Genomic DNA, 23,117 nt, shown 5'->3' with positions numbered 1-23,117 from the left:
GTAAACGCATCTGTGTAATTTTAAGATTCCTTTGTTCTATTCAAAAATAGCAGATACTGTATAAGCTCTATGAGCTTGTAGATTTGCTATTTTTTGAAAAATCGTGAAAACGTGCGCATAAAACGTATGTTGCTATATCAGTGGTTCTCAAACTTTTTCATATCAAGGTGATGTAGGCAATGATATGTAGGCTATTTGGTCGCTGACCCCAAAATATTTAGTTCCAGGGACCCCCAGAAGCAAAGACTTGAGTTACAAATTTTCGCTTACAAAAATATACATTCAAAGATTTGCACACATTTTCACGATTTTTCAAAAATAGCAGATCTACAAGCTCATAGCGCGGCACCGAGTGCCGCGCTATGAGCTTGTATATCTGCTATTTTTGAATAGCCCAAAGAAGTCTTGACAATGACAGAGATGCGTTCCCGGTCTTAAAGGGTTAAAGCCAAAACACGCACGCCACTCCTCACCTTGATTCTACTTTCATTCATGTTTGGTCACCTCCTAGCTGACCTTCTCTATTGCTCCTCTTTTCCTTCTCATTTTCTCAGCCTCACCCATGTGCCTCAACTCACTCAATAATGGATGCTCATAAAGCGCTGTTCTCTTCTCCGCCCCTTTCACTCATTTCTCTTCATTACACTGTCGGGACAGAACCCTTGTAACTCCATATATATACTTTTTATTAGGGATGTGTCCCATATTATCAGCCTCCCGATATTATCGGCAGATATTAGCATAAACAATTAATATCGGGAAATATCGGTATGTTTTTTTTTAGCGGTGCAACCGCTCCTATAGGAGGGTTTAGGACCCATCCGTGGCGAAAGTTTTTCTTCGTCGTCTTTCGCTGTGACGCCATGCTGTGGAAAACACCCCCATAGGCTAAGCTTTGCAGGACGTGCTGTGATTGGCTAGCGAGACACATGATGACATTAACTTCAAACTTCGCAGCTGCGCTGTGATTGGCTAGCGAGACGCATGATGAATTAATAATTCATAAATAGCACCGCTCACTTCACACTGGGTGTGATTTTTTTTTAATAAGTTCCAGGAGTTCTTACTGTATCACATTCATTACCATAATTTACCATAATCACAGTAATTCTGTTTTTTTGTTTTCGTTTTTTTTCCTTTTTAATGATGTCTACTTTGTGTTAATTTGGTGCCTTATTTGTTCTAGTCTTTGTTTTGCTTTGTCCTTTGTCCCAATGTTGTATTTTGTGTTTTTGTCCTTGTTCTTCACATGACTACTCACTGTGGTGCCCATATGAAAAGAAATAACAGTAATTCATTTCTTAATCATATTCCATCATATTCAAGGGCATATTCAAAGATTCCATGTTTTCCTAAATGGATTAAACCACTGTTTCCCAACATTGGGTCTGGTGCTCACCCGTAAGGGTGGGTCTGTAGCTCTGAGAGTGTACAAATGGAACCTTTTGTTTTTGTTTTGTCATCTTTGGGACGCCAATCTACACTGTAAGATTCTCAGTGTTCATGTAACTCTTAGGGTGTACAAATGGAGCCCTTACGTCTCCATTTGGTTCCGTTTGTACACTCTCAGAGTTACAGACCCATAAGGGTCCTTTCAGACCCCCATGGTGGTCCCCGGACCCGACGTTGATTAAACCAACAGCAGAGGTTAAAGCTGCACTATGTAACTTTCCTCTTCAACCCCGGGATTTGAACCCGGTTTCCTGCGCAAGTGCTGACATTTTGACCATTGAGCTAATAGAGCCGGCCTGCTTGCTCAGGGGATAAATTGAATCTTGACCATCAGGTCAAAAGTCGTGTCAGATCCTGTGTCTAGGTGAGACATGACCTTTGACACGATCTAAATGTCTCGATAGAAGAGCAGGGAGACTAAATACAACCGCCCTGATTGTATAAGTTATTAACATACCATACAGTTTGGACAAAATTACATTTTATTCATTCAAAAAACGTACATAGTGCCGCTTTAACCCATTAATTCTAACGATTCTACAAAATGTCTTCCTAATCCTAACAGTTTTTTGAAAAAACGTATGTTTCTGTATCAGTGGTTCTCAAACCTTTTCATGTCAAGGACCTCAAAATGATATGTATTTTGCCACGGACCCGCATCTCAAAACATTTTGTTCCAGGGACCCCCCAGAAGCAAAGATTTGAGTTACAAATGGTCGCTTGAGAAAATATACATTCAAAGATTTGCACACCATATTTTCATGATTTCTCAAAAATAGCAGATCTACAAGCTTGTAGCGCGGCACTCGGTGCCGCGCTATGAGCTTGTATATCTGCTATTTTTGAATAGCCAAAGTGTAAAATAATGCATTTTTAGCTCAAATCAAAAAGTGACACAGATGCGTTCCAGGTCTTAATGGGTTAACCTCCTTGAATATTCAGTGCTTACTGTATGAGCGTGTGCTTTATGTGCTTTAAAAAGCATTTTGCAGCCTTTAACATTTCACACATTAATGTGTGAGGCGGCCCCGGATGAATTTTGATATGCCTGTTTATTAATTATACATCAGACACAGATTCCATGCTAGTCTCGGATCATACTGACTCATCAGCCGCGCGCGTGTGTGTGTGTGTGTGTGTGTGTGTGTGTGTGTGTGTGTGTGTGTGTGTGTGTGTGTGTGTGTGTGTGTGTGTGTGTGTGTGTGTGTGTGTGTGTGTGTGTGTGTGTGTGTGTGCGTGCGTGCGTGCGTGCGTGCGTGCGTGCGTGTGCTAATTTGTGTAAGTGTGTCTGGGGTGTATGCATGCTTACATATCTGTGTGCGTGTGCACGTAAGTGTAAGTGTGTGCGTGTGCGTGTGTGTGTATGTGTGCGTGCGTGCGCGCACGTGCACACTCTGATATTAACTGTAGTTAGTGAAGGGAGTCGTGCCTCATGTTTTTTTCAGCAGCAGCAAAGTGTCGTGTTGCCAGGTAGAAACAGAAGGGGATTGGATATCAATATGACTGAAGCTACTGTACAACAGTGGTTCTCAAGGTGGGGTCTGCGGACCCCCAGGGGTCTTTGAGGAGGTCATAGGGGGTCCCCTACTGACTATACAGATGACTACTGACTATAGAGATGACTATGTAGATTACTTTTATTAACGTGAGAACAATGACTTCCATAGCATGCTAACTTTCCAGGAATATAAAGCCTGCGTAGTTTCTATTAGCTTGGATTCCCCATCGATGATGTCACTGGTAGGCGGGTTTCTGAACTGTCCTCCTCTGACACACAGAGCAAGTAGACATAAATGGTACCATATTATCATGAGCAATAGTTGTGAACCAATTATATGAAGATAGATTAAGACCGTAAAGGTTTTTACATTCATGGAATATTTTTTTATTCTTTGAAAATGTCTATGAAAAATTATAGAACGTTTCAAAAATTATATTTTTATTAAATATTTTTTTGAAAAAAAGGGGTATTTACTCGGGACCCAAAAAGAATGGGTCCCCCGACCCCCATTGTTTGTGAAACAATGCTTTAGATCATTTCAGGAAGAACTAGTAGTCATAAATCACAGCTGGCTGTGGGTGTTATCTCCTCCATGAGGACTGTAGTAGAGCTCCATGGATTATGAACGTGACAGGCCTGGTTAATAGAAGACAGGGGCGTCGCCCTCTGTAGTGGGGAGTCTGTGATAGAATATGAGGGAATATGATTAATGACTTCACGTCAGTGCTTTTCCAACTTTCAATTCCCATGAGGCACTACTACCAAAGGGCAATTACTATCGTCAAATATTGTGAAAAAATAAAATAATTCAATAAAATAATTAAAACAAAAAATGTCGCCTATGTCCCGGGCGGCTGGCGTAGCCGTCTAGCCACCTAGGCTGGCAATCCAGCCTGACAGCGTAACGCGACCTTTGCTGCGTGTCACCCCCCACCTCTACTGTATACCTATCAATAAAGGCATAAAAATCCCCAAAGAACACCCCAAAAAACACACAAAAAACGCCTACAGTGACATAGGGGGCCAGGTTAAAACTGGTGAAAAATAATGTAGCATATGGAATTTGGGAGATTTGTGTGCTCAAAGTACTGATATTATAAATTAAAACATAATTGTATAGTTGTATATATTGCAATAATAATGAGTGTGGTTGTCACAAAATCCCAGTGAGCCTGAACACATGGCTCTTGAATAGTGTTTGGCATCCCACAACAGAAAATGTTTATGCTAGGTTGTTCATTTATTTGTATTTAGAGCCATGACTGGTCCTGTCAGGCATGGTGGACTCAGTAGTAGACCCATCATACATTTGTATTTATTTATTTTTTAAAGAAAAACGTTTTCTTGAGCAGTATTTCAGTCTCGTAGTCAGCAATACAAGAAGGGGTCAATAAAGGGGTCAATAATCCAAATCGGTATATAGTCACAGCTGAGCTTTTTTCCCTCACATGCGTGGTGTGTGTGTGTGTGTGTGTGTGTGTGTGTGTGTGTGTGTGTGTGTGTGTGTGTGTGTGTGTGTGTGTGTGTGTGTGTGTGTGTGTGTGTGTGTGTGTGTGTGTCAGAGCTCGTCCTCGATGTGTTGCTACTCCAAGGAACTTGAACTCGCTGACCCTTTCCTCTGCAGCTCCATCGATGTTGCTCTGCTCTCTCTCTGTCTCCTCGGCTTCCTGAAGGCCACACGGTCAGCTTCTTGGTCTGTTGACGTTGTTGAGGGAGAAGTTGTTCTCCTACAATCAAAGAAAGCATCATGCCTTAAACATGATAAAAAATATTTTTATATTTGTGGGGCTTTTCTGCCTTTATTGATAGTACACTGTAGAGAGAGAGAGAAACGGGGAGTGACACGCAGCAAAGGTGCTCGGGAATCAAACTCACGACTCGCTGTAAGGCTGCATAAGAACCTGGTATATGCGCAGGGCCATCGGTGCCCTGAATAAAGCAAAGTTCATTTGGTTTTCCACTGTTTATCATGCTCACCCTGTCTCCTGGTATTACTTTGCCTCTCCTCCTAGGTGTAACAGTTTTTTCACCTCAACCTCATTGTGGTAAAAACACAGTGAAGCAGAAAGCCATGTTAGAAACTGGAGACTAGAAATGTTTAAAAGGATAGTTCATTCCCAAAATGACTTTTTTTCTATTGATTAGTCACCCCATAGACCAATTATTTGTTTACTAACATTGAGCCTGGACGCACAGGTGATTGTTTCACGCAATCAATTCCCAACCTGTTTCGGGGTGCACTGGTTTCAGCACACCCCAACCCCCTCTTGTGTGTGTTGGCTAGTGAGACGCGTCCTAACGAGACCTGATATAATGGGTTTCGTTGCGCGCATACTGGCTGCGTGCAGCCAGTGTGACGTCGTCTGTTAAGGGGTCTATGGAGACTTGAATTCATGGATATTTTTTGTCCCATTCTTTGCCAAGTCTTCATAGACTTGAATTCATGGATATTTTTTGTCCCATTCTTTGCCAAGTCTTCATAGACTTGAATTCATGGATATTTTTTGTCCCATTCTTTGCCAAGTCTTCATAGACTTGCATTCATGGATATTTTTGAGTTTTTCTCGCATTCCTAAGCCAATAATAAGCGGGAAAAAAAATCCATTAATTCAAGTCTATGAAGACTTGAATGGGGTGACTAATCGATAGAAAAAAAGTCATTTTGGCGGTGAACTATCACTTTAATGTTGAACTTCAATATGACAGTATATACTGTACTGCATGTGTCCCCACAAATGTACTAATAAACAAAATGAATGATAATGGTGAGCACACTTGATTGCAGTCTTTGATTCCCCCCTTACCTTTTCTTTCTCTCCCTTCTCTCTCAAGATGGAAATTAGGTTTCCATAGTTACAGAGAGAGCATGATAGTTAATGTTATCTAGATGACATGGGTGATGTGTGTGCATCATAGTGTATTGATGATCACACATAATGCAGCCAGTATGTTGACCTCTGACATCCTCATGTGTAAATAACTTCATAATGTTCATAAGGTGGGCATAATAAGTTTCGGTTAACCCATTGAGGCCTGAAGCCGATTCTACATGTCTCCTAAATCTCAACAGTATTCTGAAAAACGTTTCTATATCAGTGGTGCTCAATCTTTTTCATGTCAAGGTCCCAAAATGATATGAATTTGGCCGCGGACCCCCATCAAAATATTTTGTTCCAGGGACTCCCCAGAAGCAAAGATTTGAGTTAAAAATGTTCGCTTAAAAATATATATATATTCAAAGATTTGCACACATTTTCATGATTTTTCAAAAATAGCTACAAGCTCATAGCGCGGCACTCGGTGCCGCGCTATGAGCTTGTACTTGTATATCTGCTATTTTTGAATAGCCCAAAGTGTAAAATAATGCTTTTTAGCTCAAATCTAAAAATGACACAGTTCCAGGTCTTAATGGGTTAATGTAAAAAAAGACCCCTCTTTTACACCCTGAAACGAATCCACAAATCCATCTGTGCGTTCAAGGAGTTGGTCAGGGCGGAGTCAAACGAACGCCGGGTTATTTCCCATCCTTATAGCGGAGAGCGTTGTGACTTAAGTGTTCCTGAATCCTGCATAGCAACCATTTGGCGTTGCAGCCTATTTTGAATGACACATCATGCAGTCAAAGGCGGGTTGCCCCCCCAATATGTTTGGCTCACACACACACACACACACACACACACACACACACACAGGTACAGGTACATGCACAGAGGCCACCGGAACACATTTAGCGCATAATGAGGTTAACAGAGCGATCTGGTTTAAACCAGGCAAAGTGAAAAACACTGCAGTGCAGTTCATTATAGCCTGATGGGCCGTGTTGGATGCAAGACATGGCTGAGAGGGGCTTCTCACACAGTCACCTTTGATTGATTGATTGAATACAGTACTTTATTAACAGTTTGAAAAAAGCACAGAAAGTACACTTTAACCCATTAAGACCTGAGGCGATTCTTTAAAAAAACTCGGTGCCGCGCTATGAGCTTGTATATCTGCTATTTTTGAATAGCCAATATACAAATACAGAAGGATTGAACCCAAGAAAGCACTATGGCTTGTTTCCATTGGGGTCCTGTGTATTCAATTCATAGAAACTTTTGTGACAGACAAATATACAATACTATGCAAAAACAAAACAAACAAGTTGTAATCAAAAAGAAAAATATGTACAGTAAACAGTTAGGGGGTGGGGGGGTCATTTCCGGTGATAATCTTTGACTTTTTACAGGGGCCAGTTCCAAATGGCAGACACCTGCAAGTGTTTTTTTGGAGCGGTTTTGAAGGACAGTAAGGATTCACACTTTTCTATGACTGTTGGCAGGGCATTCCACGTTTTGGTGGCATAGCAGTAGAACGAATTTAACCCCTGGTTTGAGCCAAATCTGGGTTGAACGTGATTTGTGGAGCTCCCTCTGGTGTCGTGCTTGTGGACGTCTTGTAAGGTTTTTTAAGTAGTTTGACAGGTACACGGTGCACCTAAGTAGTCAATTGTATTGTACCTGCGTATGCTAAACAGTGAGCTTTGAGAGAAGGGATTTATGGATGTAATTGCTGACTGAATTTAAAAAACGGATGCTTGCCGCCTGAGCCGGACATAATGCACACACGCTCGCACACACACACACACACGTGCGTTTAGATCCACATACACAACACACTGACACAAACTGCTTTTTTGGAGTGGCTGACGACTGAAGTGGAAGATGCTAGCTGGTCAAGCTGAAGGTGGTGCACTGTGATGCTTCTCTGATAATCTCTCCCCCTCCCCCTCGCCCCCTCTCTCTCTCCCCCCCTGTCTCTCTCTCTCTCTCTCTCCCTCTCCATCCCTCCATCTCTCTCTCTAGGTGTTCTAGCATTCCTAGCACTGCCAGCAGGGGTGGTGTTATCAGCACAGGACTCTGTCTCCATGGCAGCCCCCCATAGAAGAAGCCACGCCCTCCCTGTCCATCCCACCACCATTGCCCCCCAGCCGGACTGGCATCAGGAAGGCTCCAGCAGCGGCGAGCAGTGGCCCCCCTCCTCCCCCTCCCACGGAGGAGGAGGGGGGGCTCGCCCCATGGACACCATCCTCGCCACAGCAGTGCTCAGCAGCTCCCTCGACAGGCTTCATGGTCACATCACAGCAGACCCCCCCCACGAAGCCCCCCACCATGACGCGGCTACCGTCGACCCCGACACTGTGAGGCCCCATCCCAGCCCGCGGCTCCAGCAGCCAATAAGCACTCGTGTCGTCAGCCAAAGCGAAAACTCGGCCCCTAGCCCAGATACTGTTGGTACAAACCAGGACGGTGGCAGCAGCAGCAGTCCCAGCAGATATCCAAGCCCTACTGTCGTCATACATAGAGAGACGGGAGCCCCAAAAACCTCCCTGACTCGTATGTCCCAGCCTGCCTTTGAACGAGGAGACATCCTGGATCCCCAGCTCGCCGCCGCCGCCACTCCGCCGGCGCCCGTGAATCATCACTCGGAGCCTCAGAAGTCGACGATGGAGGAACCCACCGACCCCAGTCTGCTGCTGCTGCGGCGTGTCACCACCGAGCTCCAGCCTTCCTCCTCCTCCTCTTCCTCGGCGGGTCACGCTGACCGTGCCCGAGGCCTGGCACTCAGGGAGCGTGACCGAAACAAACCCCCCAGGCATCACACCATCACCCTGAGGGAGGTGCACGGCGGCGACGGCAACGAGCCCCCCACCGCCGAGCTGGTGACTGAGCCGAAGGCCGAAGGGGGGTCCTCCGTCTCCGTCTCTCCGGCCCAGAGCCCGCCTCCAGAGAACCTGACCTCCCCGTCGGGTCTAGAGCCCATCAGCCCCGTCCCGACCCCGACCCCGGCCAACCACACTGTAACTAACGACACCACTGTTGAGGAGGACGAGGACCCTCTCCTGGCACCTCCAGGTAACGCCACGGACAACCCGGCCCCCCCTCTCGGACCCCGGTCGCCGGGGAACCTTACCGCCGAGGGAGGGGGGTCCATGCTCTCTAACGGCAGCAGTTCGGCCGCCGATGAGGACCTTACGGCTAATAAGGGGAACAGCTCGTCCTCCTCGGAGGAACCCGCCTCCACGGCCAGCGGTAACTTCCTGAACAGGCTGGTCCCCGCCACCACTCGTGAGCCCTGGGAGCAGAGCAACAGCTCGGGCCCCGCCCTGGAGGACCCGCCGGAGCGCTCCACCATCTGCCTGAAGAAGATGGACATCGTGTGGATCGTGCTGGCCATCAGTGTGCCTGTGTCCTCGTGCTGTAAGTAAAACACTTTTTGAAGGCTTAAATCCATCACTCAATATAGTTTCTAGGCTACATGGGTATACTGTAGCGCACCAAAGTCTGACATTAGAGCTGCTAGAGGGCGCTATCCCCCTGCGTCACAGCAAAAAAAAATATTGGAATCCACATCTTAGATTTGCCTATTTTTGTTCCAGAAATAAACAAACCACTCCGGCGATTTTACTCACATGGATATGAATCATAAACTGACTCATTTATCCAAAGGGTAAGATTATAAACACAGACATTATCAAATATAACTCAATATCATAAACAACAGTCAAAATCGCTGGGTGGTTTGTTTATTTTTGGAACACAGTTCTTGTATAACGCAATCTAAGATTTTCCTATGGGGTTTCCAATAGCGCTGTGACCCACAGGGTCAGTGGTGGGAGTGATGTCAAGACTTTGGTACTCTTCTATAGTACGGCTTTTACACAAACTCTTCACAAATACATTCTCTGTCTGCAACATGTCACGTAACGGGAGTTCCATCACAGTTGGAACGTCAAATCAAATTGCTTGGCTCCACATGTCCAGTCACTCTGACCCGTAACACACGCTGTTTGGAGCAGCGGGTGTTTCCATTGCCTGCTTGAAGGCACCGCTAGCCCTACGGATCCATCCGTCCAGTATAACTGTTCCCCTTTGTCTGCTGGGGGCATACGTCCCATGTGACATACTCATGGATTAAAGTTCTCAGCAGTGGTGGAAAAAGTACTCAATTTTTTTACTTAGGCTTTAACCTTTGGTCTTATGAAATAAAACTCCAACTAATAAACACTCTTTAATCTATTAAATTCTATTGCTTGTTGTTTGGCCACTTCTAATACCCTTTCATCTTAAAATAATGACCTAAAGGTTGTCTGTACGAGAACAGCAGGAACATAGGTTTAGAATGATAATACCCAAACCTCATAATTCTACATATTGTGCTAATTGTTTAGGAAACAAAGAGCTCTAATGTGGGGGGGGACTCCTTTCACGCTGTTTCACTAATCGCAGATTACAACTTGGCCTGACAAAATGTTTCAGTTGTGAAATGTTGTTTTGCTTTAACCCATGCATTCTAGCGTCATGTCCAGGGGGATTAGCCTACTGTACATGTACTTCAAGCTGCTGCATACTAAGAAAACAGGAGCTAGGCTCCTGACCTATTGGCCACATTGACTCATGAACCATTGGTTCCCATTAAAGGTAGCCCTGAAACATGACTGTCATGAATAAACTTCAACCTTGTTTTTTCACTTTATCCAAATTTGGCCCATACATTTACATAAACGTTCTGATTTCAAATATAAAGTGCTTACCCCATGGCCACGGATGGTACAATATTGTACGGGCCCGCAGAAGTACCCGTATCTTCCGTATTGTTCAATAAAAAGCATTTTAATCCGAGCGATTGCCATTTCTCTGTATTTCCACCATATTCTTTCAACTACACGACACGATCAGTTGGGAGGTGTATTGCTCACTCTGATACATTTGAACTCTATGAGAAAATGGCCACTGATTGGATTAAAATGCTTTTTATTGAACGATACGGAAGATACAGGTACTTCTGAGGGAATTGTAACATCCGTGGCCATGGGGCCACGGATGGGGCAGGCACTTTATTTTTGAAATCTGAACGTTTATTATATGTAGATGTACGGGCCAAATATGGAGAAAGTGCAAAAAACAGGTTGAAGTTCATCCATGACGGTCGTGACAGATGACCGCCTTGTGAACCATGGCTACACTGAAGGATACTTACTTCTACTCCCCTGTGTGCTGTGGGTCTGTAGCTGTGCTGTTGACGGTGTGCTGCATGAGGAGGAAGAAGAAGTCATCGAACCAGGAGAACAATCTGAGCTACTGGAACAATGCCATCACCATGGACTACTTCAACAGGCACGCCGTGGAGCTGCCCAGAGAGATACACTCCCTGGAGGCAGAGGTTTGTTTGCTTGTTTGTTTGTTTAACCACTTAAACCCCATATGGTTGAGCGGAGTCTCGGCTCCATACTAGGGTCTTTTCAGTTTTTTCTGTTATTTTTTGGGGAAAGCTTTTGCTGAAAATAGCAGATCTACAAGCTTACAACGCGTCGCGATGCAACACGTTGTGAGCTTGTAGATCTGCTATTTTCAGTACAGATGTTGGGGGTTAAGTGGTTAATGTATTTTTTTAATTTACTTTCATTTTTTCATAATGGATTTAAGGATTTAATTATGCACACAGATCTCTTCTCACAGTCTGTATCTCGTCTCTCTGTCGGGTGGAAACCTCATGTTATGTCCCAAAACTGTTACTTTTCAGCATTCAAATGAAAAAGTAGCAGATCTACAAGCTTATTCGAGCTTGTAGATCTGCTACTTTTGATGCTGTTGTGTGACGCTTATCAAGTAGGGCGTTCATTTTACGAAAAAACACAAACAGTTAGACTATGGAGGTAGGAGGTTTCTGCCCGACAACAACAATATTTTAATTCATAACCAGCATCTAAAATGGTTACAGATGATATGAATTACAGGGACTTTCATGGGGCTCATGGAGTCCTAGCTTAGGTGAAAAATGTACTCTTTTTTTTTTTACACAAGTAAAAATATCAATACTGCAATGCAGAAATAAAATAAGGTATCATATGTATAAAATGTATTAAAATGTTTTTGAAAATAGCAGATCTACAAGCTTGTGAGCTTGTAGATCTGCTATTTTCAAATAGCTAAAGTTTAAATAGGGCTGAAGCGATTAATGTTTTGTAATAACTAATAATAATTCAAATCTACAAAGTAACTAGTAACTAAAGTTGTCAAATAATTGTAGTGGAGTAAAAGTACAATATTTGCCTCTGAGATGTAGTGGAGTAGAAGTAAAAGTATTGAAAAATAGAAATACTCAAGTAAAGTAAAAGTACCTCACAATTTTACTTAAGTACAGTACTTGAGTAAATGTACTTAGTTACTTTCCACCACTGCTGGGGTAAAATAGCAGTGCAAAGTTTCCTTCTGCCACATCTCCTTCCCTTCTACAGTAATTACCGCAGTGTGTTTTAGGTGGCTTACAGTGCCACCTGCTGTGGAAGGGACAGTACTGCAGTGTTTGGAACAACAGCTTGAACTTGACTTTAATGACAACAAAGCTATTTCAAAAGGAAGTCACATTATTGTGATGCGTCATTGCATTGCTTTGTTCCATTTCATTTCAACATTTTGCGGTGCCACAGACAGAAAACCCATTCATTTGTCCCATTTTGAGATTTACGAAAATATTCATAAAAATATATTTTAAGTCTGGAACCAAGCCATCCAGGCTCCAGGTGAACCATGACCATAAAACATTCGATTCTGTATCAAACAATATTTGAATGTTTAATTACATGATATACTATCATTTAATACAGGGGTCTTCAACAGGGGGTCCGGGACCCCTAGGGGGTCCTCAGAGCTACTATAGGGGGTCCGCCAAATCTTTGTGTGATATGATTTCGTTTTTTACATTAACCACTTGAACCCTAGAATTCCTTTTTTGAGGGGAACATTAGCCGAAAATAGCAGATCTACAAGCTCTCAACGCCTTGCAGTGTGAGGCGTTGAGAGCTTGTAGATCGGCTATTTTCGGCAAAGAGGCTATAGGTGTAGAGGGAAAAAAGAGCAGACTAAGTAAAAAAAAATGTTTTATCTGAAACACAATTTTATACAATATAAAGTAGGGGGTCCCTGCTTCATCTCTCTCTCAGCTAGGGGGTCCTTGGCCTGAAAACGTTGAAGACCCCTGATTTAATAGATACCAATTGTTTTTGCGGTTTTCAAATATTGTTTGACACAGAATCAAATGTTTTATGGCCATGATTCAAACAAGGAGCCTGTATGACTTGGTTCCAGGCTAAAATATTAAATATTTTTGGAAATCTCTATGGGGGAAATGAATGTTATCTATCGGTGGCACCACACAATGGCCAGCACTGCTATGCCCTATTGTTTTTTTGTTTTTTTTTGTTTCCCCCTTTGGCAACCATTTCACAGAGTCTCTTTTTATTTGTTTTATCTCTTTTGTTTCCCTCCTTCTCGTCTGTGTCATCTTATCTGTGGGACAGGAGGGCGATGCCCACGTTGGCTCATGTTTAGGATGCTCCTCCTGGTGACACCCAGGTGTTGTTGTGTTCCCGCTTCGCCTCCTCCTCCGTCTCTCTAGAGCAGCTAGCTGTCTAACGTTAGCTGCTACCATCCTGTAGCATTTCACACCCATCCCCCCCCCCCCCCCCCCCATCGCCATAGTTACCCTGATGTTAGCTAATGTAACGTTGCTGTCGGGCAGAAACCTCTTATCTCCATATTCTAACTATTTCTTGTTCTTTGTTTTTATTTATTTTTCAACCCAATTAGACCTGGAACGCATCTGTGTCACTTTTTGATTTGAGCTAAAAAATAGTAAAGTATTATTTTACACTTTGGCTATTCAAAAATAGCAGATATACAAGCTCATAGCGCGGCACCGAGTGCCACGCTATGAGCTTGTAGATCTGCTATTTTTGAAAAATCGTGAAAATGTGTGCAAATCTTTGAATATATACATTCTTTTAAAGCAAACATTAACTCAAATCTTTGCTTCTGGGGGTCCCTGGAACAAAATATTTTGAGATGTGGGTCCGCGGCCAAATTCATATCATTTTGGGGGTCCTTGACATGAAAAAGTTTGAAAACCACTGATATAGAAACATCCGTTTTTCAGAAAACCGTTTTGCAGAATCGGAACCTCAGGCCTCAATGGGTTAATACATTTAGAGGCTACTCTAAATAATTTTTTTACCCCCTTTTTTTCTCCCCAATTTAGTCGTTATGCCAATTAATTCCTCCCCACACACAATGTTGTGTTGTCACTGTTGTCGTATCCTATACTGACTCACCTGTCAGTGAGGAGCCCCCACCAGGAGGACGTAGTAGAGCCTTCGTCCTACTCCTCCCGCCCGGCTTCCCTCCCCTGAACACGGGGCCAATTGTGTTCGCATAGACGCCCCAAACAAAGCCGGATGCACCACGGTAGATTCGAACCCACAACCTCCGGGGTGGTGGGCAGGGACTTTACCACTGCTCCACCCCGAGCAGCCCCTATCCTATTTCGTGTTTTTTCGTAAATGAACACCCTACTTCAGGGGTCTTCAACGTTTTCAGCCCAAGGACCCCCTAGCTGAGAGAGAGATGAAGCAGGGACCCCCCCTACGTATGGTATAAAATTGTGTTTTAGATTAAACCTTTTTTGTTTAATCACACAAAGTTTTGACGGACCCCCTGTAGTAACTCTGAGGACCCCCTAGGGGTCCCGGACCCCCTGTTGAAGACCCCTGCCCTACTTGATCATACTACAGTGTCACAAAAAACATCAAAAGTAGCAGATCTACAAGCTCGAAACGCGGCGTGTTTCGAGCTTGAGGATCTGCTACGTCTTTTGCTGATTTTGAATTTTGAATCCTGGAAAGAAACAGTCTTGGACATAATGAGGTTTCCACCCGACAGAGATGACAAATGACATCATAGGACATATAAGTGTGGAAAAACATGATGATTACACAGCATATATGGCAACCGATATTACCAAGTCACGTTGTGTGGATTTTAACAGCCCCGTCCTCCTCCTCCTCCTGCAGAAACAAATCGTTTTCTCTTTTCACACCTCCCTCATCCCTCCCTGTAGGCGTTAACTGCTGACTCACTGCTCTCATCCTTATAGGACTCCCTCGCTCCTCTCTTCTCCCTCTCCATCTCCCCCTTTCTTTTTTGTTCTCCTTTCCTCTCTCCATCCCCTTCTGTTGCATTGCCCCCCCCCCCCCCCTCTCTCTCTCTCTCTCTCTCTCTCTCTCTCTCTCTCAGCGCTGTCAGTACATTTCTGTTTGCAATTCTCTCCTCTGCACTAAATCTGTTGCCAGATTTTGTGAGAGAGATAAGCAACCAAGTCTATAGAAAAACAAGCCCAAAAGAAGTGACTATTATAGGCCACATGAGCCCGTTAAACCTATATATACTTTACATCTATCGGCTATTTGAAAATAGACGATCTACAAGCTCACAACGTTGTGAGCTTGTAGATCTGCTATTTTCAAAAGAATCTTGGGGGGAAAGTGAAAAATATGAAATCGTTTTTTAACAAAAAAACATTTTAACAACACAAATCTGGTACAGGCACAAATGTTTTCATATGGGTATACGCGGACAATTACACATTCATTTGGCGGGTCCTTGACATGGAAATGTTTGAGAAACACTGGTTTAAACATCATTTAGGAAACAAGCCCAAATAAGCAACTACACTTTAGAAACAAGCTCCAAAAAACGCAACCCGCCACTAACCAATAGTTACAAGCGACTTTACAGAAAAACAAGCCCAAAGTCACTTATAATAAGCAGACATGGCAACGCTGATTAAAACCCTCCCCTCTATTTTCTCACTCTCACCACTTTGTGTGTTCCTGTAGTAGTGACTTGACTCTTATACAGTAGTATAGATGTGTGTGTGTGTGTGTGTGTGTGTCTTGTAGTAGTGAGTCTTGAGCTATCTACCATTGATTAATTGATTGATTGAATACTTTATTAGTCAGAAAAAGCTAAAAGGATAAAAAAAAGTCCTGGGGCCGGACTTGTTTCCATTGTGGTCCTATGTAATGTATTCAATTCATTAACATACTGTAGCATACGAAATTAACAAAATGATACATGTCATCAACAACAAATACAAAGACTATAATGTACAAAAGAGATTTTTTTAAACTTGTATTAAAGGAGTAGTTCACCCAAAACATTACTTATTTTCTATCAATAAGCATTGAATTCATGGAGATTTTTTTGTTTTTGTCGCATTCCTAAACCAATAATTTGATGATCGCCAGAGAGTCAATTGAGTCTCTTACTGAGCAGCCACCCGGTCCATTGATAGAAAATAAAATAAGTCATTTTTTGGGTGAACTATTCCTTTAAAATTGTGAGCTACCTGTGTTAATGTGTTTGTGTGTGTCTTTGTGTGCTGTGTGTGCGTACGTACGCGTGTGTGTTTGCAGGAGCATGAAACCTGTTTGCCCCCCAACGGAGACTACAGTGGCAGCAGTGTGGTGCTGGTCAATCCTTTTTGCCAGGAGACCCTCTTCATCAACAGAGACAAAGCCTCTGACATCTAGAGAGAGACCCCCCACCAGAGACCAAGCACCTGTCAAAGACTCAGAGAGAGTAGTAATAACTGGGCTCTTCTTCAGGAGAGACTACTATTTACCCAAATATAAATACTGGAGCACTCCACTGGTCTGCACTGCAGTGGTGGATGAAGTACTCAAACGTTGTACTTGAGTAAAAGTATCAGTACGGAAATGTAGAAATAGTTTCGTATTCAAAATTGACTAAAGCTTTAGTAAAAGTACAAAAAGTATTGGTATCAACGTATACTTAAAGTACCAGAAGTAAAAGTACTCATTATGCAGAATGTCCCATTTCACAAGTTTTTTTAAAGTATGAATTGTGCTAAAAATCCTTTGAAAATAGCTGATCTACAAGCTCACAACGCGTCGCAAATTGTGAGCTTGTAGAAGTATATACAGGGTTGAAGTGGTTAATGTATGTTTTGTAGTAATAATCATGAATCCACAAACTAGTAACTAAAGTTTTCAAATAATTGTAGTGGAGAAAAAAAGCACAATATTTGCCTCTGAGATGTAGTGGAGTAGAAGTAAAAGTATAGAAAATCGGAAATACTCCAGTAAAGTAAAAAAAGAATACCACAGAATTGTAATTAAGTACAGCACTTGAGTAAATGTACTTAGTTACTTTCCACCACTGTCTCTGCACGTATTTATTATTTCGTAGGGTCGACTGACGTCTCCACTTCCTCGTCTTCCTCAGAGCCAAACAAACAGGAAGGAACGCAAGTGGAAACGACGTCAGTCACCCCTGCAAAATAATAAATATGTTACAAACCAGTCGAAGTTGGGTATATGTCTCTCTCTCCTGAAGTTCTCTGGTATTATTCTCTCTGTGTTTGAAGTCGTCCCTGTTGAGCACCAACGACGAGTCCTTCTACCTTCAACTGGCTGAAGCACGCTGGGGCTTCTCTTTGTACCTGTCCCAAGATAAAAGCCTCTCCCCCTTTTCTCCACTCCCCCCTACCCACCCCTCGCTGTCATCATCTATTTTATATATGTGATCAATATTCATCAGAGACTCATCTTTATACTGTATATATGAAAAACACAAAGACCTAAAGAGTGAAAGAACAATGAGGTAAAAACAGGACAACTATTTACAATGAGGATGCGCTCGCATATTTTTCTGATGTACATTTTATACAAAAAGCTTAATTGTGATAAGAGTTTTTATGTCTTTATAAAAAAAAAGAAAGAAAAGCAAAATGTGGTTTTGTTTTACGTTGCGGTGGCTTAGGTTGGTGAGTTTACTGTGGCTGTTTTACCACTTCTGCTTTAGAGAGAAATGTGCTGTTATAAAGTATTTTAGCATTGCTTTTGTTTTTTAAATCAAGCCCAAAATACTTAGCCTGTTGAACTTGAATTCTGCACCTGCGTAGTACTTGGGGGAGACGAGGGGTTTAATGAAGGTTTCTGGCAAAAATGTTTGAAACCCAGATATTAGTAAAGGAGGATATTGTCTGTGTTTTGTTTTTTTAAAACTGCATTGGCAGTAGTTAGTGAGAGGTTATAGTCTCGCGTAGCCAGACAACTATTCCACAATCTCCGAATGCTTTATATAGAGTCTGGAACTACAACTCCTTAAAGCAGAGACGTGGAAGCTGGCATCTGTTCGTCATATCCGTTCACGAAAATATATTTTGAAATATCTTTACATTTTATTTTTGAATGTACATTTCTGCTATATATGCTTAGATGATATTAGGACTAATTTGCCCGACTGTAAAGACGAAACGGAAGCGGAGAGGAGGCATCACATCCGCGTGATCCCAAAACTTATACCGCTTGTGCAAGGACGCGCTGTGATTGGCCAGTAGCCACTTTGAGTGGCCCTTGTGGGCAAACGCTCTCGCCAAAACATGATTTGCGATTCTGTGCCTATCGGTACATAACTTGAACGGCGCTTCGCAATGTATGGCACGGCAACTCGCTCGCTTTAGCTCACTCGGTGGTGTGCCACGAGAGGTGGCTCTGTCGCGGTCATAAACTATACTTTATTGGCCCCTCAGTTGTTGTAGGCGAGAGGCACCTCCGCGTTGGTCACAGAAGCGGGCCGTGGTTATAGCACAAGCGGTATAGGCTTTAGTATGTTGCATCATAATCCACTCTTATAATCTGAAAATGATCATTTTCTGAGCTTCCGTTGCTCCAGACTGTATGACGCAAGCATTTGAAAATTGTGGAAAGGCAACACAGTCTGTCTGGCGAGACTAGTGAGAGGTCAACAGCATGCAGGGAATAGGTAATTGGTGCATCTGTCAACCAAATGGACTTTGAGACTTTAAGCCTAACCTATACTTTGTCGTATGATGGTGTCACTTGAACCAAAAATAACTGATAACTCAAGAGAAAATACATGACGTATTGTCCTGGGTTTTTTTTTGCTTCCTTGAAAGACTGCTATGTGTCGCTTTTTCTTTTCTTGAAAATCTGTTAACGTTTTGGCAAACATAAAGTATAGATTAGGCTTTGAAATGGCTTCCCTCAAGTGTCACCATGCCTCTCTACAGAGGGACCACATAGATGTCTTAATTCTTTATGTCATGTCGGTATGGCTTGTCACGGGTGCATGAATGGCGCGCACGTGTGTGTGTGTGTGTGTGTGTGTGTGTGTGTGTGTGTGTGTGTGTGTGTGTGTGTATGTGTGTATGTGTATGTACGTATCTGGTATGTGCACGCAAATGTAAGAGTGTGTCTTTGAGTGAGAGAGTGTCTGTCATTACGTCTGCCTCGGTGATCGTGTGTGTCTCGAGTCTAGACCAAGGGGACTTCAACAGGGGGTCCGGGACCCCTAGGGCTGTGGTTCTCAAACGTTTTCATGTCAAGGGGACAAGGGCCCCCAAAATGATATGTATGTTTATTAATTTATACAAACGTTGATCAAGTCCAAGAAGTCTATGACGCTATCTATGAAATCTATGAAAAAGTTGAATCTGCAACATAATTTTATACAATATGTAGTCCCTGCTTCATCTCTCTCTCTCAGCTAAGGGGTCCTTGGGATGAAAAACGTCAAAGACCCCTGCTGTAGACCAGTGGTTTTCAAACGTTTGCATGTCAACGGACTCCCATCTCAAAACGATTTTGTCCCAGGGACCCCCAGAAGCAAAGATTTGAGTTAAAAATGTTCGCTTGAAAAATATATATATTCAAAGATTTGCCCCAAGATACACGATTTTTCTATAAATAGCAGATCTACAAGCGACCCCTGGAGAACCAATGCTCTAGACTGTGTGTGTGTGTGTGTGTGTGTGTGTGTGTGTGTGTGTGTGTGTGTGTGTGTGTGTGTGTGTGTGTGTGTGTGTGTGTGTGTGTGTGTGTGTGTGTGTGTGTGTGTGTGTGTGTGTGTGTGTGTGTGTGTGTGTGTGATTTGTCTGTCTGTCTGTCTGTCTGTCTGTCTGTCTGTCTGTCTGTCTGTCTGTCTGTCTGTCTGTCTGTGTATGTATGTACCATCCATGGAGTGGTCAGTGGTTTTGGTCCAGCATGTTGAAAAGGTCAAGAGGAGACCATTAGATCAAACCGGTCACCATCTCTCCCTCCATTGAGTACATTTTGTCTGTGAGTGCAAAACTGTGTTCATTATTACTTAAAACGTTCAAGACGCTGAATGATTCAAGTTGAGTTTAATCACTGCGCCTATGAAAGGCTTTAACAATTCTTGACCAATTAGAATTCTCAAAGTATTCTGAATATTTACTGTGAGCACATTACAGAGGCAGTTAAACAACAAAAACATGCATTTCAATATAGTTTAGTTATTATGAACCTGTGGTCCTTCTTTTATTAATGGGTTTTACATTGCATTGTCGCAGTTTTATTCTGTAATCAATGCTGCCTGCCTCTGTCATTGAAATGAATACATTTAAATAATACTGCATTGATGTTATTAATTTCACTGGGTTTGGAAAGTAATGTTGAATCAGTGTCTTGTTCAACAATATTTTTTGGTATATCTATTGAATGTTTATTTTGAGCTTGTGGCCTCACTGGCTCAAAGTGGACGTTTCACACACAATGTTCAACAGGAAAGGCATGGCAGTGTTCAACATCATGTATCTTTTGCACTGTAGCATACACTGTACTTTTTACTGCTGAGCAATAAAACAGGAAAACACTTGTTGTGAACTTGTTATTTCTGACCTGGGCACTGAGCTAGAGATATATATATATATAGAATATAGAGACACTATTGCTGGACTTCAGTGGTGCGAAGTAACTTAGTACATTTACTATTATGTAAGTATTTTTTACTTTACTTGAGTACGTATTTCTGAATTTTCAGTACTTTTACTTCTACTCCACCACATCTCAGAAGCAAATATTGTACTTTTACTCCACTACAATTATTTGAAAACTTTAGTTACTAGTTACTTTGTAGATTTTGATTATTATTACAAAACATACATTAACCACGTCAGCCCTATATACATTTCAGCCATTTGAAAACAGCCGATCTACAAGCTCACAATGCGTCGCGTGAGTTTGTAGATCTGCTATTTTCAAAGGATTTTTATACAATTTATACATTTGAAAACTTGTGTAAAAGGACCTTCTGCCTAATGAGTACTTTTGCTTTTGGCACTTTAAGTACATTTTGATACCAATACTTATGTACTTTTAATCAAGTCAATTTTGAATTCCGGACTTTTACTTGTAACAGAGTATTTAAGTAAACACTTTTTTTTACTTTTTCCACCACTGCTGGACAAATTGTACTGTACAAATTTCAGTTATATTTGTTCATGCCTAATACATTTGGACAGTCCATAAAAGTCCCAAAACAAAGCTGACCATTGAGACCTACGTATGCTTGAATTAGGTTTCAGGGTCATGGGTGAATTATATAACAAAGCATTGTGTAAATGCCTCGCTGACCACAGCATATCCATTCATTCAGTGGGGTAGAATTTTCCCTTTGTTCGCCCTATGACCAGTCACACTGGATCCAATGACCGGCTTTTAGGCTCTGTTCGACTAACAGGCCCGGTATGCGGCTTTGCAATAACCCAGCCAATGCTGGGTACCGAAACCTGAACAAGGAGACACATGTCATTCAGCTGAAATTACCCCCCCCGGCAACACTGCTTGTAACAAAGTGTCTGTCTGTCTGTCTGTCTGTCTGTCTGTCTTGTCTGTGGCGGGTGCACAGGTATGCCCATATATGGACTGGGCATCAGTGGGAATCAGCTTTGTTATTAGGCAAGGTTCATCTCTGATTTTGTTTTATCTTCATAATTGGTCCTCATAATAAAATGGTAAAAAAAAAATCTACTCGGTCAGTGTCTCAGAGGAGGGCTGTGGACACTTCGGAAACCCGCCTACCAGTGACATCATCATTAGGTAGGTTTTTTTTTTTAAGATTACATTTTCTTTTACGAGAACAATTGCTTCCATTATAGCACGCTAACTTTACAGGAATAGAAAGCCTGCAGTTTCTATTAGCTTGGATTCCCCATTCCCCAGCTTGGATTCCCCACCGCCTACCAACGACGATGTCACTGGTAGGCGGTTTCTGAACTGTCCACAGCCCTCCTCTGAGACACAGACCTAGTAGACACAAATTGTATCATATTATAAGGAGCATTGTTGAGGACAAATTATATGAAGATAGGTTGAAAATGGGTGAAGTCGTCCTTTAATGTCAGTGCAAATTGCCAGTGTTAGGCAAGGCAAGTGTTTCTGTTGTGCATACCTTCAAACACTCCTGAATTAGCAGGAGATTCCTGATTTTTTTTTTTACCCTTTCGCCTGCTGTGCTTCTGAATTGTAATTTCTCCTGAGAATATCCTTAATTTTGGACAACTCAAACCAGACTAGGTAAAAGTGAGCATGCATGCCCATGGGTGATACACACTCCACTGATATGCAGCCATGCCCAGGGCCATAATGTTAATATTAAGTCATTGAATACTGAGTGGATACTAAGTGAATAAGTCAGTGAATATTAAGTGGATGCTAAGTGAATACTAAGTAGTGACTTTTCACTTCCATATTCAGAGAGAGAGAGAGAGAGAGAGAGAGAGAGAGAGAGAGAGAGAGAGAGAGAGAGAGAGAGAGAGAGAGAGAGAGAGAGAGAGAGAGAGAGAGAGAGAGAGAGAGAGACACACAGACAGACAGACAGACAGACAGACAGACAGACAGACAGACAGACAGACAGACAGACAGACAGACAGACATAGCAAGCTACCACCCCCCAGTTTGCCCTGGAATTTCACCAGTAAAGCCCATATTTCTCCGAACATGTACAAATGCAAAATATAAGGTGCTTGCTCGCTTGCCCCAAATGTTAAATAGCTGTCTGGCCTATTTGTGCAATGTATTAGTCCATATTTTTCAATAAAAAGGTGTTTTAATCCCGTCTGTGGCCGGACGCCATTTGTCCCCCTAGTTTACTTCCTGTTTACATTGAGTGTAATTCCGGCTGTCACCAGATGCGCCCCATCACTAGCGCCCATTGGGAACTTCCGACCGAATCTCGGCCACAGACGGGATTAAAACACTTCTTTATTGTAAAATATGGACTAATACATTACACAAACACGCCGGACACCTAGTTAACATTTGGGGCAAGCGGGTAAGCACCTTATATTTTGCATTTGTACATGTTCGGAGAAATACGGGCTTTACTGGTGAAATTCCAGGGCGTACTGGGGGGGTGGTCGCTAAGACTCTCGTAGATATGAAAGTAAAAGTCAGACTAGTCAGACGATAGTGATCTAAGGCTACCTATTCGCATTATTT

The 23,117-nt window shown here is 42.6% G+C and overlaps 1 protein-coding gene and 1 long non-coding RNA gene across 3 annotated transcripts in view; one reads left to right on the top strand and one right to left on the bottom strand.

The window, feature by feature from the left end:
* tmem108 (transmembrane protein 108) overlaps positions 1 to 16,505 on the top strand; it is a 101,214-nt gene extending 84,709 nt beyond the window's left edge. The window contains exons 3-5 of the mRNA XM_084048799.1: positions 7,798 to 9,192; positions 11,004 to 11,155; positions 16,245 to 16,505. Coding sequence (XP_083904925.1) covers positions 7,798 to 9,192; positions 11,004 to 11,155; positions 16,245 to 16,361 — 1,664 coding nt within the window. The 3' untranslated portion in view covers positions 16,362 to 16,505. The remainder of the gene's footprint in view (positions 1 to 7,797; positions 9,193 to 11,003; positions 11,156 to 16,244) is intronic.
* A 2,282-nt stretch (positions 16,506 to 18,787) lies between these two features.
* On the bottom strand, positions 18,788 to 20,487 carry LOC311039152. 2 transcript variants are annotated; one of them, XR_014600129.1, is made up of 2 exons: positions 19,827 to 20,487; positions 18,788 to 19,786 (listed from the first exon to the last, which is right to left on the bottom strand). It is a non-coding gene; the product is annotated as an uncharacterized lncRNA (long non-coding RNA). The 2 variants fall into 2 exon arrangements; XR_014600130.1 differs by having other exon boundaries at positions 18,788 to 19,778.
* Positions 20,488 to 23,117: the final 2,630 nt, after the last annotated feature.

Source organism: Gymnoscopelus microlampas (genome assembly GCF_963454915.1).
Source record: "Gymnoscopelus microlampas genome assembly, chromosome: 22".
In the NCBI taxonomy this organism is placed as follows: Eukaryota; Metazoa; Chordata; class Actinopteri; order Myctophiformes; family Myctophidae; genus Gymnoscopelus; species Gymnoscopelus microlampas.
This window is presented reverse-complemented; position numbering and strand designations above follow the sequence as displayed.